The sequence below is a fragment of the Colletotrichum truncatum genome, assembly GCF_014235925.2.
Source record: "Colletotrichum truncatum strain CMES1059 chromosome Unknown Contig_0001, whole genome shotgun sequence".
Classification (NCBI taxonomy): Eukaryota; Fungi; Ascomycota; class Sordariomycetes; order Glomerellales; family Glomerellaceae; genus Colletotrichum; species Colletotrichum truncatum.
The window spans coordinates 642,961-658,790 of record NW_027222398.1 but is presented as its reverse complement, the minus strand read 5'-3'; the positions used below and the strand labels follow the sequence as shown (position 1 = coordinate 658,790).

Genomic DNA, 15,830 nt, shown 5'->3' with positions numbered 1-15,830 from the left:
ACCACCCATGTTTGTAGTTTATGTTTCTTCGTTGTAGATACTTGTTCGATGTCCGGGTATTTTCCTATCCACCCTTCACGCCCAGTTAATCTTTGCCTTACGGAGATTAAAGTTGGGGGCTAGGTAGGCTTTCACCCCGTGGAAAAATTGTGCTGGTCGTTGTATAGGACTGTCTACATCTCACAGTCAGCGGTTTGGGTTCCGACGACAAAATGTCTATCCTGACAGGGGGAAAGGGGGGGGGCTTTTTTTTAAAAAAAAAAAAAAAAAAATTTTTTTACTTACCGTTGGATTTATGCACAGGTGCTAGCATCAATATCGACCGTGGCCGCTTCCCTTCGGGCATTCTCGCCGTCGCGCTTGCAAAGAGCGCCGATTACGAGAGGCGCGGCTTCTCTCGGGACGTTCTCGCCATCGCGCTTGTTGACGACAGTGGTGCCGAGGACGGTGGCGATGCCGCCGACGCTGTTGGTGACGCCCACGGCGCCCGCAAAGCTGTCATCTATGACGCCCGACTTGGACACGCCTTCCAGCAAGGAAGAAGGGCCCTTGCTGCTGCTGCTGCTGCTGTCTCGCTTTGGGATGTCCAGGATAACTGTACCGATAGCCCCGGTGATGGGGTTATTAAGTGTAGAAGTGACCCCCCCGATGATTTGACGGGGAACGACGCCGTGAGCGGGCTCCTTGTTCTCGCGCTTGATGACGCCTGACTTGGACGCACCTTCCATCGAGGAAGAAGGGTTCTTGCTGCTGCTCCCTCGCTTTGTGACGCTCTCGACAAGGTCATCGACTGCCCCGGTGACGGGGTCAGTAACTCCGTTGACGGTTTCCGTGATGGTGTCACGCGGAACGGCGCCGTGAGCGGGCTCCTTGTTCTCGCGCTTGGTGCCGGTGACAGCCAGTCCTTCCAGCAGAGCGAGGATGGCGTCGAGGGAGGCGGCGTCTCCACCAGTCAAGTCCTCGATCATGGCCATGATGGTGTCGATGTCGGTGCGGGCGCGCACATCGCGGGCGTTCCGCTTGTGTCTGGCTTCGCCGGGCGCCTGCCGGAGGAGGTCTGGGCTGACGGATGTCGTTTTGGCAGTCTCTTTGGTGGCCGTGTCATCCACGTCTTCTGTGTTTGGGAGCTCGCTTTCAGCGGGGAGTTTGGCGGCCGTTGCGTTGGGCATTGTCGTCAAGGGGGCCGCGACGGCCACCGAGGCGAGGAGGCCTGATGCGAGGAGGAAGAGTGTGGTACGCATTATGAGATTATTGTGTACGGAAAAGAAAATGTATTCGTGTATGCTGAAATGAATAGGATAGAGAGTGCGGAAGGGAATGAGGGAGAGAGGAGAGGTTGTGTATCTGTTAGGGGGATTTGTATCTCGGCTTGGCTTATATGTAGGAAGAGCTCGCAGAATAGGATATGGCTAATGTGTCTTGGTGTATATGTTCGTTGAGGCTGGTTTTCTTGTTCGGCCTCACTTCGTCTCCTATATGTGAGGCGCAGGTGTAATGAGACGACGGGTTTGATGAACGGAGGCGCACATCTTGTCCATCGTTGTAGAAGCTTCACGAGGCTTGGTTGACATGTTTCTAGGTGATGATATGTATGTTGTCTCCTGTCAAATGGCGCATTGAGACAAATTCTCGAAGGCCGTACTACCGCGATGACCGTTGCGACTGGCTTTCACGACCTCAGTTTCTTACAGCCATGACATCATATACCATCGTGAAAGCGACGCAGTAACCCCCTGTTTTTCCCACCATTTTACTCAGCTTGTAAGTGTTGTTCCTCGTGCAACAGGGTCCTTTCAATTTCGATCAGCATCAAGGTGGAAAAAGCACATAAACTGATCAAGTGCATACTCACTCATTTCGTAGCATCTTGGCAACACAAACACGGATTGCGATGGGCAACCGTCATCTCGACTGTCAGCCTCGTCGAAACCGAATGTTTAACATGGGTTGTAAGCCAAGAAGATCCTTTCGCCGACAGGCTAGCGCCTTTTCCTTCCCAACGTAAGCACTCTAAGTCAGCCTTAGTACCTGTAGCCGCGTATGCCTCGACGCGCGTTGCAATACGAGCCAGCTTACTTCGTAGCATCAACTGCTTTCTGTTTTATTCCATTTTCAGCATTTGGTGAGACTCCTTCACGCCACAGAACCTACTTCATAAAATCGTCGAGACCCTGGCACCCAGCCAAGACCGCGGAAACCCTTTTACTTTGTTTGATTTACTCAACAGCCACAATCAAAATCAAAAGATGGCTCACCAAGACGCATCATCCAATTCAATTCAAACCCAAGATGCGGGCTTCCCAGACCCAGCAGAATACATCAATGACCCTCGCTTCCATCAGACCTTCACCCTCCCGACAAGCCCGTCCCGGTCGCAAGAGTTCAAAGTGACGTACAGCGACTATGGCTACCGCAACCCAGATCATCCGGAGCGCGAGCGAGTCCTTCTCCTCTGCGGCCCCCTGCTAGGCAGGTAAGACCTCCCAAAGAAGAAGAAGAAAAGAACCCGATGAGTCGGTCTCGGTCTCACAAACCTCCCCGCTAAAACACATGAACCACCGCAAGTCGGTATCTCCACATCGCCAAGGACACCCTCGCCAAGAAATACTGCGTCCGCATAGTCGACGTCGACCGGCCGGGCTTCGGCGGCACCACCGCCGTCCCCAGCCCCGGCGACCGCGTACAGGCCTGGCTCGAGCTCGTACCTGCGCTACTCTCGCACCTTGGCATCCGCCACGGCGTCTCCCTGGCGGCGCACAGCGGCGGCGCCGTCTACGCTCTCAACTTTCTGCTCTACCTGGGCCATCTGCTCTCCCCTGCTCGCCCATACGTCGCGCTCTGCGCGCCATGGATACACCCTTCGCATTCTGGCGCGTCGCTCATGACGCTCGCGAGCGGGTTGCCCGAGGGAATGGTCGGCGCGTTCGACAAGGTCGCCGGCTTCTTCAACCGTAATCTCGCCCCCGTGACGGGGTTCAGCGGTGCCGCGAGCGATGCCATCAGCGGGTTGATCCCTAGCTTGCAGGGCAAGAGCCTGTATATCGCGCCTGGAGTTGATGCCAAGCTGGCTGAGTTTGAGGAGAAGCTTTGGGGGCCTCTTATTGCGAAGGTGTATTCCGAGAATACGCAGGGGCTGGGGCAGGATGCGGTTTTGCTGTTGAAGAGGCAGGGGCACGATGACTTTTGGGGGGAATGGAGGGATTACGACAAGTATGTCCCTTTGTTAGCGGAAAAGGAGAGGAGTTTGAGATCTGGTGGCGTGAAGCTGCGCGTGGACGTCTTCTTTTCCGAGTCGGACTCCATGATTGGGACTGGCAATGGACCGAAGTGGTTTGATCACTGCTGGAGAGAAGAGCAGCGGGGGGGCGGGATCGACTATACCAGCTGTGTGATCCCGAAAGCAGAGCATGATACCATTGTGAGCTTGAGATTCGGCATTTTGGAGCGAATCTTTCGGGAGATCGCTGGAGAGAATGAGGTTGGATCAGAAGCTGCAACACCTTCTGTTTCTGCGGAGCAGCCTACTCATTTGAGGGGGGTTGTTGCTTAATTTATGCCGTTAGACGATGTCATAGCAATGTGTAAATATCTACTAGTCTTTAACCTCTATTGAATCTGGCCTCAACCGCAAACCCTAGGCAGTCCAATTTGGGATATTTACAGTTTCTTGAATCTCCATGTTTACAAGGCGGGCGGAGATATGTGCACGAGCCGTGTACAAGAGATGATTGACGGTTGAGCTCAGTAAGCTAGGCCGGTAACAAAGTCCTAGTCTTTATAGAAGACTTCATTAAGGCGGCCTTCATCACAAGGTGAAGCACAAGCTGAAAATCCCATTGAGGCTTCTTCCTCAAACATGTGATCGATTCCATGAACCAACACATCGAAGATGAGGATCTAGTCGCAGGCCGAGGCACCTCCAAACGCCCTCTGTATCCTCGTGAACTGAACCCCGCCATTCCCCACTGTCTCCAAACAAGCAAAACGGCATCAGACGACGTAGAGTTTAAGTAACATAGCCTCGAACAACACAACGAACAGCTGAGCAGGCGGGAAATTCAGCGGAGAAAGGAACGCGAGATGGACTTTCGAATCAGCCTCTCCGAAACCAAAATGTCGACTGTGGTGGGTAAACCAGCAGCAGGCAAACTCACATTAGACTCAGGCTGGCGATAGCTTCAAGTAGCTCAGACTTGAAGAGCTATTTGAAGTGAGATGCCAACAGGAGTAGATTTATTACTGGACTCTGAAATCTTCAATTGGCAATCATTCAACTAAGCTGGCTTCTCTTGCTCTCGCGAGATGTAATCCATCAATGACAAGTATTATATGCCGCGAACCCAGGATGAAGCTGGCTCAGTTCGATAGTAATTAGTTTAGACCGTCCCTGCTCCTAGTCAGCTACATCTCACAACCTGATGAACCTCGGACCTCGTTAATAGAGACACCTGGGTCATTTCGTCTTTCCAGAAACAGAGTTGCCCTGATACCACTGCACGAGCCATGACTCGGCGACATCGGCGTCATACGACCAGAAGCTCGAAATGGCAACTCAGGGTCTCATGATGTGACTGCACACGGAGTTCCCCTGGAGGAGACGCAATGCGCTGGTCATGCTCATGCTCGTCCAAGTCAACAAATTGACCCCCAAAAAAACGCCGCTGCGTCATTGGCAACATCTACACAGCCATGGCCAAGTGTCAACCCAGCATTTGCATACCTACTACAGCTGTCAGCTTTTGGCGGCAATCAACCCATCATAATGAATGCCGGATAAACACCGACGACCACACAACCCACCCCGGAGAAACAATCCCCAACATGCTCGACGTTGATGTTGGGAGAGTTGGGGAGTGTCCGAGACAATGCGTTCCAACTGCGCCCCACCGGCGGCTGCATCTCTCTTTTCTCATCAGCTCCAGAGGAAATTGATAGGTCTAGATGACATTTGTTAATGACTCCGTGAACGGATCCCCACAATCCTTATCAGACCCCATCCGTCACCCGCACCGAGGCACACACGCACAGACCAACACTCACCCACTGAAGAGTAGCAAAGCTTCAGCAGCTCCGCCAGCTAGCTTGGACAAAGCTCCGCCAAGCTTTTTGCCCACCTCAATCAAGCTCATGAAAGCCGATCTGAGCTTCATTGAACCTCCCATATCCCCTCCCACCCCCTCCACCTCCACCTCCACCTCCACCTTCACCTTCAACCACCAACCGCTCATCTCAATCTCAAATCTCACTCAATCCCAATCCATCATCTCATCCAAAACAAACGGAACTTACCAACACTAGATTGAAGAAACAAAGAAAGAAAAGAAAAAAAAGAAAAAAGAAGAAGAAACTCAAAGACAAGAGGAAAGAAAAGCACTCCGCGCAATGCCGACCACACTCACAACCCCTCTCACCCTCCTCATCCCCGCCGAGCCACTCACCCGGGGCTCCTTCTCCCCCTTTGGCGACGTGATCGAGAACCCTCACCCGGACATCCGGCCCAGCACATCCCTCCCCTCAAACCTCTACCACCAGGCCGTCTCCGCGAACCAGGGCACCGCAATCAAGTACCAGAACGTCTCGACGCCCCTGGACCTCTACTCCCAAGCACCCTCAAAGTCATCAAAGCCCATAGTAAGCATCTTCTCCTGCGCCGCCCGCGCCCTCGAGCCCGCATCCCCGCCGCCCGCGCCCCCGATCTCGACCCTGCTGCCGTACACCTACGCGGGGCCCTCCCGCGGCGGCCGCTTCCGCGTGACGATCCTGGAGAGGCACCCCTTCACCACGCAGACCTTCGTCCCCTTCGCCGCGGCGGGAAACGTCGCCGGCGCGGGCTACCTCGTCATCGTGGCCCCCACGCTCCCCGAGTCCAGCGTCACACAGGCCCTCCCCGCCCCGCAGGCGGGCGGCAGGGGTCGCGGACTGCCCGACCTCAAGGGCCTCAAGGCCTTCGTAGCGAGCCCCGGACAGGCGGTGACGTACGGCGCGGGGACGTGGCATGCGCCGATGGTGGCGTTGGGTCCGCAGGGGACCGCGATCGATTTCGTAGTGAACCAGTTCGCGAGCGGCGTCGGCGTCGAGGATTGCCAGGAGGTCATCTTCGAGGCTGCCGGCGACGGGGCGGGCATAGTCGTGCAGGTCCCGGAGCGTATGCCTGTTGTCGCGAAGCTGTGAGTGTTGCGTCAAGAGGAATGCACTTTCGTAGATGTGAAAGTGGCCGCGGCGAACCCGCATGACGTATGAGGATGGTAGTCTTCTGTACGATGAGATTTAGTAAAGACACGGGCGAGTTTTGCGGATCTTCTCGCTCATGCACGTTTGGTATCGTTTGCTTTTTGGGATGGTTTGGTGAGGGCGTCGAGCATGTCTCAGAAAAACGGTGTGGCATAGATAAGGTAATACCACAGATTGATCATTGATTGCACATTTGACAAATATAGAAGCAGGTGCCATGATTGTATGTTTATTGATGTTTACTCTGGGAGAAACTACAAATATCGAGTCACGATGAGTGCTCCCAAGTATATGCTGTTATGGAGCGATTACAAGCCAAGACCATGTTGGCTCGACATCACGGTGAAGTGAAGCAATAGGCCACACTGCGGCCTCTCAATGGTGATCAAAGATCTTTTCTAGTTTTCAAAGCTACCTAATCGTCGATTCCCTTTTGCGTTCTCAGTATCCGTGGTACTCATACAATCTCAACCTTGGGTCCTTGGCCATATCCGAATGATATCCTCAGACACTAGTGACAAAAACCTCCCATTATGGGCTCACTCCGAATCTCAATCTTCCTCATATCCTCGTGGAGAATTCCAATTCCTGTCCAGTCTCTCGTATTTTCTCCAATTTTTGTTTGAGCACGACAAACTGCCTTCTGCAGATTCGTGCATGTAAGAGAAATCCCAAGCTGACGGCTCTTTTCTCCTCATGATAAGCCATGGCCATGTTTTCTGTTGGCCTTTAGCCTGTGTCGAGAAAATTGATGACACCAAATGTCACCCGCGTTCATATTCATTAACACTTTTTGGCGGCGGAATTCTTCAATCCAAGCCTCCAATACCCCACCAATATTACGAGAGCCAACTCCCTTATTTGTCCTCAAACTCACCGACTTCGATTGAACGAAGAAGCTTTCGTGACTGGGCCAGATCTAGGAATGGTCGAAACTTCCGAGGATAGTCAAGGTCGGCTGGAGCATCGTCGGGAATCGGCAGCGGGACAAACTCGCCCGGCTGGCCCCAGTTGCGGAGCTTTCCTTTCAATCTCTTGTTCATGACGTCGAACTCCATCGTAGCCGGTGATACAAAGTGATATATACGTACCGGTCGCTCCTGTCCCTGCCGAACAACTCTCCCCTTGGCTTGTTGCATGTACATTTCGTAATTCTCCGAGTCGGTGCAGAGGGTGCCGGCAAACATGAGATGGCTCGCCTGAGTCAAATTCGTTCCAGCAGACTCCGAGGACATGAGGCTCTGGATGAGCACTGCGCTGCCCTCATGCTTCTTGAAGTTTTCGATGCTTTCCGAGTCATCATGACCTCCATCAGTCATGTAGACACCAAGAGGGCCTGTCTGGTTTTCGGCCTTCAAGAAATTGTAGACCTCCTCTTTAATACCCTTGTGGGCCGCAAAGATTAGGACTTTCTCTCCAGGCTCGACCTCATCGACAATGGTATCATGGATACACTCGACCTTTAGGCTAGGAAACTCTGCCAAATCTTCGTGTAAATTGCCGTAGGTTGGGTCCACGAAACTAGTCCACGGAAGAAAAGTGCCTCGAGATGTGGAGGTGCACTCTGCCGGGCACATTTGCTCGTCGCTGTGGTTGAAATCATCACAACATTTCTTGCAGAGTGTATGCCCACACGCTACCGACAAGGATCCGGAGGTTTTATCCAAGCAGTGGCACTGATCGCACCTCGTAGCGTAGTCCCTGTGATCGCCAAGCTGGCCCGATACTAGGATGGCGGCCTTTGTTGCGAACGTGTTCCGTCGCCACGCTTCTGTCGTGATCTTGATGCCAGCTTGAATGCTTTGAATCACCAGCATAAAGTAGTTGAGAGTTGCGTCTATGCTTTGACCTCGAGGAGACGTGTTCTCGCCAACCTTGGGGCGCTTGGATGGAAGCTGGATCCCAAACTCGAAGTCATCCTTCGTCGACTTGCCGCTCAAGTGCTTGGCAAGGCGGACTGAAATGTCCTTGTCGGATGAATCTAGCTTGAGCCCAATGGGACGATTCATCATCTGAATACCCTCGACTTCCTGCCTTTCACGAATCTTGACAATCAACTCTTCCTTGTCGAGGTCAACATCATCCGGCAGATGATGCCGAAGATCCTGCATTTCGTCATCGGGCAAGTCTTCACCAGGTTCCAAAAGCCACCAATTGGCACGGTTATATCTTCCAGGCCCACCCTTGTTTCTCTTCCAAGTGCTGTAGTGCCACAGCTTGTTTGCGGGTGGTCGTCGGTAACAGAAGCCTGGGCCATTGATGTGGTGCTTGTGGATGATGGTCTCTTTGACGTAGAACAGGCAGTCCTGGTCGCCAAAGGCTGTGCTATTGCTGCCCTTCTTGAAAATCGTGAGAATATCCTCCATGTGTGCCATGTAGGAATCTTCTTTGGCCTTGCGAGTGTTGCTTCGCTCAGACTTGTCCTGCTTGATGGCATCAGCCAGGTACATCATCAAGTCCATCTGTGATGACAATATTTCGCAGCATTGGTTCAGGTAGGAAAGTGCTGTGCCCTTCGCATTTTTCATGATGGTGTCCATCGTAAGCTTCTGTCCTTCTTTGACCCAGCCCATGGCATGAAGGGCGCTTCGACTGTACGAAGTCGAGACCGAGGACAACAGTAGTAAAACGTCAATCGCTTCCGAATAAGTCGACTTTCCTGCCCCCCTCACCCTGGAGCCGATGCTCCCAGCTTTTTCGCGGTCAAGTATGTGGCGAGCCAGGTGTTTAAGATAGCTGGGTATCTCATTCACGTCCCACTTCGCACCGTATAGCACTTGTTGCATAAGGTTGTAGATGAGAGCATCATGGTGGCTCATCGGGGCAAAGACGACGTACTCATCAACTTTGACATGGCTAGAATTCGTTGAGTTTTTACGAAAGAAGTGTTCAATGAATTTCTGGCCCTGTTCATGCCGTTCAGTTGCGAGCTGCGCAGACGAAGGGTCACGGTAGCTAAGGAACTCTTCGCCAGCAGTCTGTTCCGTCACCCGGGGCCCAGTCGTGATATACGGGAAGTACCCTGGTGTCGGCGTAAAACGCGCAACATGCGTATTGATCAAACTGCTTGTGTCGCAAAGGTCCGCGAGCTTACTCATCGGAGGTGTGCCCGAAAGTATGAATTTTGCTTGTGCATTGACGTGCTGAATGAAGAGAGCGACCTGAGGATTCTCGTATGAGAACTCATCAAGTACGACTCGCCCAAATGCGTACATCTCCAATAGCTGACCTTTCTTGAAAATATCGAGTATGTCAAGGGTCTTAGAGCCATTGCCGTTCTTTGATGATTTCTTTGCGGCCGCCTTCGTAAGTGCCTTGGCTGTGAGCTGACCTTTTCGGGAGCTGGGCCCAACATTACCAGACGATGCCTGTTGAGCCTGGCTTTTAGAGTCGATACGGAGATTCGCCAGCCGCTCCTCTAGCTGAGATCCATTCATCATGTTGGGATTGGCAAAGTCGAATCCAGACTCGCCCAATGCTTTCAAGACGTCCAAGTACCAATCTTGAAAGTCTCGACCCTTGAGAGCCGACTTCGTCTGATGAATAGATGGAAGCATGGACATGGCGGCCATCTTGTCCAATACTTTATCAGAGGATTGGATCGAGGTGCTTGCAACAATGATGTCTGCTTTAGACATCTTCTCGCGATCAATGTCAGTATGTTTGCGGATCACATGGACCTTCCAGTTAGATCCTAGGAATCTTCTGATCTCCTCGACCCATTGGGACACAATATGTGGAGGGACCACAATCAGCGTGGCATCGATGCAGATCAACCCATTTCCTGGAATCTTGTGATACTGGTGCTCCTGGATCGAACCAGTTTGCGACTGGGGGCCCTTGGGCGATAAATCGATAAGGCCGAGAGTCACCACAGTTTTTCCGTAACCAATGTCGTGGGCCAAGACACCTCCTCGAGAACGGTTCATGATCTCGGCGGCGCCATACATACGTACGTTGACGGACGGCAAAACACACTCCTCGATTTCCTTTTCAATGAACGCTTTCTCGCTGTTCTCGCGCTTGAGCATCCATTCCACAGCTGCCAACTGGTCATCTCGCAAAGTCATGCCATTTTTAAGAAAGCTGGGTGGCTGTTGAATAGTAAAGGTGTCGTCACCAGCCGTAGACCGCAGACTTTCACGGTAAGGAGCCAGCTCTTTGAGGCTTGGGTCCGAGAAGTTGAATTGCACTTTGAAACTTCCCTTGCCATGTCTTAACTTGGCGATATTAGACAATGCGTTCGCATTCTGTGGGATGTAGCTGAATGCGCGATGAACAAGTGCCAGCGGGTTCAGAGAAATCTGCATGCTCAAGAGAAGGAAACCAGGGTCCCCACCATAGCCGCGGTTGAGCCAAGCCTCGACCTTGAAGGGAAACTCACGGCTGTGGTGGTTCCGGACGATTTGGGTAGCCACCTGTGAATCCTCAATTCTTTCAAGCGAGCCATCGTCGTGCCAAACATGACAAATTTGTGGCTGTGGCAACGCGCAGGAAACACACTTCTTTTCGCCATCCAGAGTAATGTCTTGAATATGAAGTCGGCTGCTGTTACCGTCGATCCTGTTCATAGCAAACGCAACTTGACCCAAAGCGTCCTTGACGTGATGATCTGGAACGGTGACCCAGGGTTCTTCGTCCTTGGTCAAATGTCCTTTAGGGCAAGAGTTTTGGTTAGGGGTCCAGTGTGCCGAGAGGGATGGAACTGGAAAGTGCATGTCGACGACATTAAGTCTCAATTTAATTGAGACTTTGGTGGACTCACAGCTACCTCCATGAATTTCTTGCGAATCCAAATTCCTTAGCTGTATCGCATTAGAAGTATCTCTTCCGATGGTGTGAATGTGGAAGCTAGGCTGCAAGCGCATCCACACGCCAGGCAAAGTTGCCAATATCTCTCGAGCTGAAGGATGTTCAACCTCGTCCATGTAACGGCAGAAGTGAACGTAGTCTTGGTCGAAAGACAACATTATGTTGCGTGTTTGGTCGGTTTCAAGCTTGCGGGGGTTGTCTGTCACTACCCATCGATCATGAGTGGTGACGGGTAGTGGTTCAACGTGTTGAATATGGTAAACACGGTGGGACGGGTCGTCATTGCGAACGTAGAGCAAGCCTCCAGGTGTTGCGCACTTATTGGTGAATTTGAAAACACCCTCAAGGTTTGGGGCAACGTCGGTCTTCAAGCTGGGAAATCCCTGGACTTCAGTGATGGTTTGGGAGAAGCTGCCAACATCGTTTTCAAGTGGTTCTTGACGAAGCTGAAGCTTGATGTCATGCTGCAAGAACAAGTTCTAGTGGTCCATGGTTGGCATGAATGAAGGTTCATCGGTAAGGGTAGCTCGAATGAGCGGCTGGCGTAGGTCATATTTCAGAGCGCTGAGCAGCTGGCTGGCATCGGTAGACAGACAGTTCGAGGTCAGGTCAAAATAGGCCACTCGCAAGTAGACACTCCAGGTAACAGACTCGGGAGTTGCAACGATAATGATTCGAGACTTTTCAGACTCGTAGGTGACGGTGAGGTCGTCGCGAAACTCAAGGTCAGTTTGGTAGTAGTGAACGCCACCGGTGCAGGTCCGGATAGCCGTCTCCAGCGCGTCACTATGGCTACCAAGTCCCTTCTCATCGATTTCCTCGAAAAGGCTATCATCAGAACTCGCAAGATTGAGAATGATCTTGGCAGGGAACAAGGCAATAGCAGCCTGGTAAGCGGTGTTTCTGTCGGTTGAAAGAGTAGTATTGACAGGGTGATCCTTGTCGAAATGATGCTTTGGGTTGCCAGCACAGGAAGTGCAACGAACCTCATCACAGAAATCGCAACGATAGTACTTGCCAGATTTCTGATGCTTGCGGTAATCATCACAGAGGCAGTATCGGCGGCCCTCCTGGCAAAGCATGCGAAGCTTCCAAACAGGCGTCATGGAATCATCCATATGGACTTCCGCGACCTCCCATTCCGGCGCCTCCATCTTCACCTCAACTTCCTGAGTATTGAGGAAAAATTCAGAAGCTGGGTTTTTTCCCTTGTTGCAATGGCCAGGAAGATTGGTGTGGAGGTTGTTGAGGTTGAAGGTTGTGTCTTCCGCAGTTGAAGAAGGGGAAAAAGTCTGCCGGTTCACTTGCTCAGTGAGGTGGGCGGTGCCTTCCATATCCACATCCATACCTGCCTGAGAAGAATTATAACGTCGGCGTTCACCGGCGACCACGTGATTGGCCTTAGGCAGGCCGGTTCCGAAAAGGTCGTCGGGGTCTACCACGACAGTGTGCTGCCGCTCTGCAATAAGAGCACATAAAATCGTTGCACCTACCACTGTAGTCGTCATAGCATTCCCAGCCAGGTCTCTGAGTTGACTTTCCTTGTCCACAAAAGGCTTGATACGGTCAATCGGAATACCTTGCAACGACATACACTCCAAACCAAGGATGGGCCGTCCGGCGCTGGAAAGGAATAGCTCTGCAAACGGTAGAACGCAGGGCGCTGTGCCTTGTTTCCGGTTTTGCCGGTCGACGTTCTGACCAAGATCGAGAATGATTGGTTTGTAGCTGAAATCTTGGCTCTTCTTCGCTGCTCGGAGAGAAGAAATGTCCATCAAGTCCTGCATCCGAGGCGTGGTGCCCTTGCCTACGTACCCCGTCCAACAGTCCTCGCGAGGTTGGACATTGCCGTAGTCGTCCATCTGCGTGTACGGGTGACTCCCGCCGAGACCCTCGTTCCGGCGAGCTGAAAGATGATCCATCCTACAATTCGTAGCCTCTACTTCCTTCTTGTTCTTGGTGGATACGGTGCGCTCCATTTGGAAGCGGGCTTGGGAAACCCGACGATCAGAAGGATTCAAAAGGAAGCTGTCTAACCTGGGCGGGTTTTGAAACCAGTTGCTTCGCCCCATCAGCTCAACCCATTTTTCAGAAATGCTCTCCGCTCCATCAAGTCCATAATACCGGGCGTCGATGGCAATGAGATACTTTCGTTGACGTGTCTGTGGGACAAGGAAGTTCTTTGAGTCCACTGGTGTGACGGCTGCATGGTAACCGATATTGGAAAACCAGAAAGTTCTAAACTCATTCCAAGGAGCGCTCATGACGTTTTCCAAAATCACAATCTTGGGCCGGTACTGCCTGGCATACTGCAGAATTGATATGAAGGTTTTGGTGGACTCTCTCTCAGCGTCGAGATTCTCTGTCAATGAGTTGAGATCACGAAGGAATGACTCGTCATCTTCAAGAGCAACAATAGGTCCACTGTCGTTCTTCATGACGGCTTTGAAGATCTTCTTCATCCCCGATAGTTCCGCGATCTTCTGCTTCTGAGTATTCAGACTCGAGAAATCAACACAGGAACTGCCTGCAATGAGAATGTCCACTTCTGTAGGTATGGGCGCCATCGATCCCGAGGCAGTCATTCTATGAATCGGTCAGTAATTCTGAATAACTTCAATATTGAACACTCAACGGGTGGTTTGGCATACGCTGTGACCGCTCCGGGCCTGCCAAGATCGTAAACATTGCGAAATATTTCTCCGGTAGGGCGAACATTTCTGTCAATGAATGCCTGCTTGAAGGGCTCAATCTCGACGCTGAATTTGTGCTCAAATTTCATCGTACCAGAGAGGCCACAGGCTCCGAGTGCGTCTTCAAACTCTTGAAGTGCCATGATTGGACCATCAGTACCCGAGCACATTGTACCAATAGAGAAGCTCACGCCGCCATTCTCGAGGATGGATTGTAAGCCAAGGCCGAGTGCCTTTAACGCAATGATTGGAAATGAATCTCTTGGCCGGTTGACAGATCTCTCATCCTTGACTTTATCAGGGTTGAATTCGGGCTTGTTGTCCGGGAGGGGAAGAGGAATCGCGCTGCTGTGCTGCACAGCCTCCATTATCGCATTGAAGAGATTTTCAATATCTGAGTAGATATCAAGCATGTTGAACTCGGGATGCGAGGTTTGCAACAGGCTCATGATGCTTTTGGCTGTATCTGTGCCGTTTTCTTGGTGACCAGTTTGCTGCAAATCTTGCTGGGGCTCGATCGGTTGCTCCTCTTCTTGCTGGACAAACATATCCGAATCGCCTTCTTCAAAAACCCTTGGAGGCTCATCAGCATTGCTGTCAGATATGTAGCCATTCTCATAGTCGAGGAACATGTTGCTCATATAATCATTGTTCTGCCGCGTTGAACCGCGCTGCTGCTGTGAAGCAGACCAATATTGGCGATGTTGAGGCTCATTATTTTCCTCTCCCTCTTCCATGAAGTCTTGTTGCTGCCCATAGGAGTAGCCAAGACTCTCCTGGCCAACTTCAGAAGAGTCTTCTTCAGTGTCCATCGCGAGAAGACTTGATAGATAACCTCAGGTGAATGGATGAGGATAGCAATTGGGAATGAACAGGGAATATTGAGGGAAAGGTAATGTTTATACGCGAACAACGCGACAGGAGACGACAAAAGGGCAAAGAAGTGTTTTGAAGGATGACAAGACACAAAGCCCGCCGATTATCGACAAAGCTTGATCTTTGAAGGGTGATAATCAGCAGACAATATGGGAGGCAAGGTGTGCTCAGTGAAGGTGATGATGTTTGGAGATGGATTTTTTAAGGGAGTGGAAAGGAGAGTTTTTTTTTTTGTTTATTTTGATTAAATTAATCTGTGGAAAGGGTTCATGTGTCGTCGAGATAATGCCTTGAGCCCTCACATGGACGAGATTCGTACCAATTGTGGTCAACGACCTGATAAAAGAAAATTCCGGCTCCCTTGGTTGAGGACAATATGGCATAATAAAGCGTCGTGAGGCAGTTGTGGGTCATGGTTCTCGCCATTTGACAATAGTCATGCCCTCACGAGCTCCCACCTTGAAAGCATTCTTGTGAACTAGAGACAGCTGCGAGAGAAGATTCTGGGCTCTTGCTAGGAGCATGAAGTCATGTCAAAAAAGACGAGAGTCATGGTAAACAGTAAAGGCATTGAATATGGAATTCCCTAAGTTCTATACTACTATTCTCATGAAGATGGGACTGAGGATTCTAAAAGAGCACCAAGGAAGACTTCGGGTTATGTGCATTTGATTTTGAGTCTTTTTCATTGTATTGTAACAGTGTTCGTCAACATGGAATACCAGCTTGATGCAAACTCACAATACGATATGCAGTGCTTTGTTACTTAATTTCCTGAGGTCTGTAACATGAGAATTTCCCTGATGCCAGAAATGTAAACGAGTGTCGTGAATGATTAATTCCATAGACAGATATGCTGTCGAGAAGAGCACCTTCACAATATCAAAACGAATCGTGGCCTGAGGGGCGTCAACAGAGGTCAAAGTACCTGACCTCATGCTTCATATTGTCGGTCACTTGTCAGCACACCCAATGCGAAATAGATGGTTATTTCCTTCTGGTTTGGTTTTCATGCAAGCACTAGTCTTCATCAGTCTGCGGTGCCAACCTCAAGTCCATTATTGAGGTGATCGTAGTATTGATTATCCCCGTAAAAGCTGGTAGCGCTAACCTGTTACACAAGTGTCTCTCTATGTCCGGCACCTCCATGACCTGGTATCTGAGTTCTTTCAATGATTCTAGTATGTCTGTGGAGTTTCCTACATATACCTCGCAGCG

At 51.1% G+C, this 15,830-nt stretch overlaps 4 protein-coding genes across 4 annotated transcripts; 2 read left to right on the top strand and 2 right to left on the bottom strand.

Annotated features, from left to right (window-relative positions):
* Positions 1-293: 293 nt before the first annotated feature.
* CTRU02_200162 (uncharacterized protein) lies at positions 294-1,241 on the bottom strand (the record flags this gene model as incomplete). The annotated part of the gene is made up of 1 exon (XM_036723280.1): positions 294-1,241. One exon carries the CDS (start codon positions 1,239-1,241, stop codon positions 294-296), a length of 948 nt encoding a protein of 315 aa, XP_036585069.1.
* Positions 1,242-2,246: 1,005 nt separating this feature from the next.
* CTRU02_200161 (interferon-induced gtp-binding protein mx2) lies at positions 2,247-3,550 on the top strand (the record flags this gene model as incomplete). The annotated part of the gene is made up of 2 exons (XM_036723279.1): positions 2,247-2,473; positions 2,566-3,550. 2 exons carry the CDS (start codon positions 2,247-2,249, stop codon positions 3,548-3,550), a joined length of 1,212 nt encoding a protein of 403 aa, XP_036585068.1.
* A 1,832-nt stretch (positions 3,551-5,382) lies between these two features.
* On the top strand, positions 5,383-6,171 carry CTRU02_200160 (ureidoglycolate hydrolase; the record flags this gene model as incomplete). Its single annotated transcript, XM_036723278.1, has 1 exon — positions 5,383-6,171. The coding sequence occupies one exon, from the start codon at positions 5,383-5,385 to the stop codon at positions 6,169-6,171; it is 789 nt and encodes a 262-aa protein (XP_036585067.1).
* Positions 6,172-7,088: 917 nt separating this feature from the next.
* On the bottom strand, positions 7,089-14,548 carry CTRU02_200159 (DNA repair protein RAD8; the record flags this gene model as incomplete). Its single annotated transcript, XM_070203646.1, has 3 exons — positions 7,089-11,522; positions 11,571-13,629; positions 13,695-14,548. 3 exons carry the CDS (start codon positions 14,546-14,548, stop codon positions 7,089-7,091), a joined length of 7,347 nt encoding a protein of 2,448 aa, XP_070062228.1.
* Positions 14,549-15,830: the final 1,282 nt, after the last annotated feature.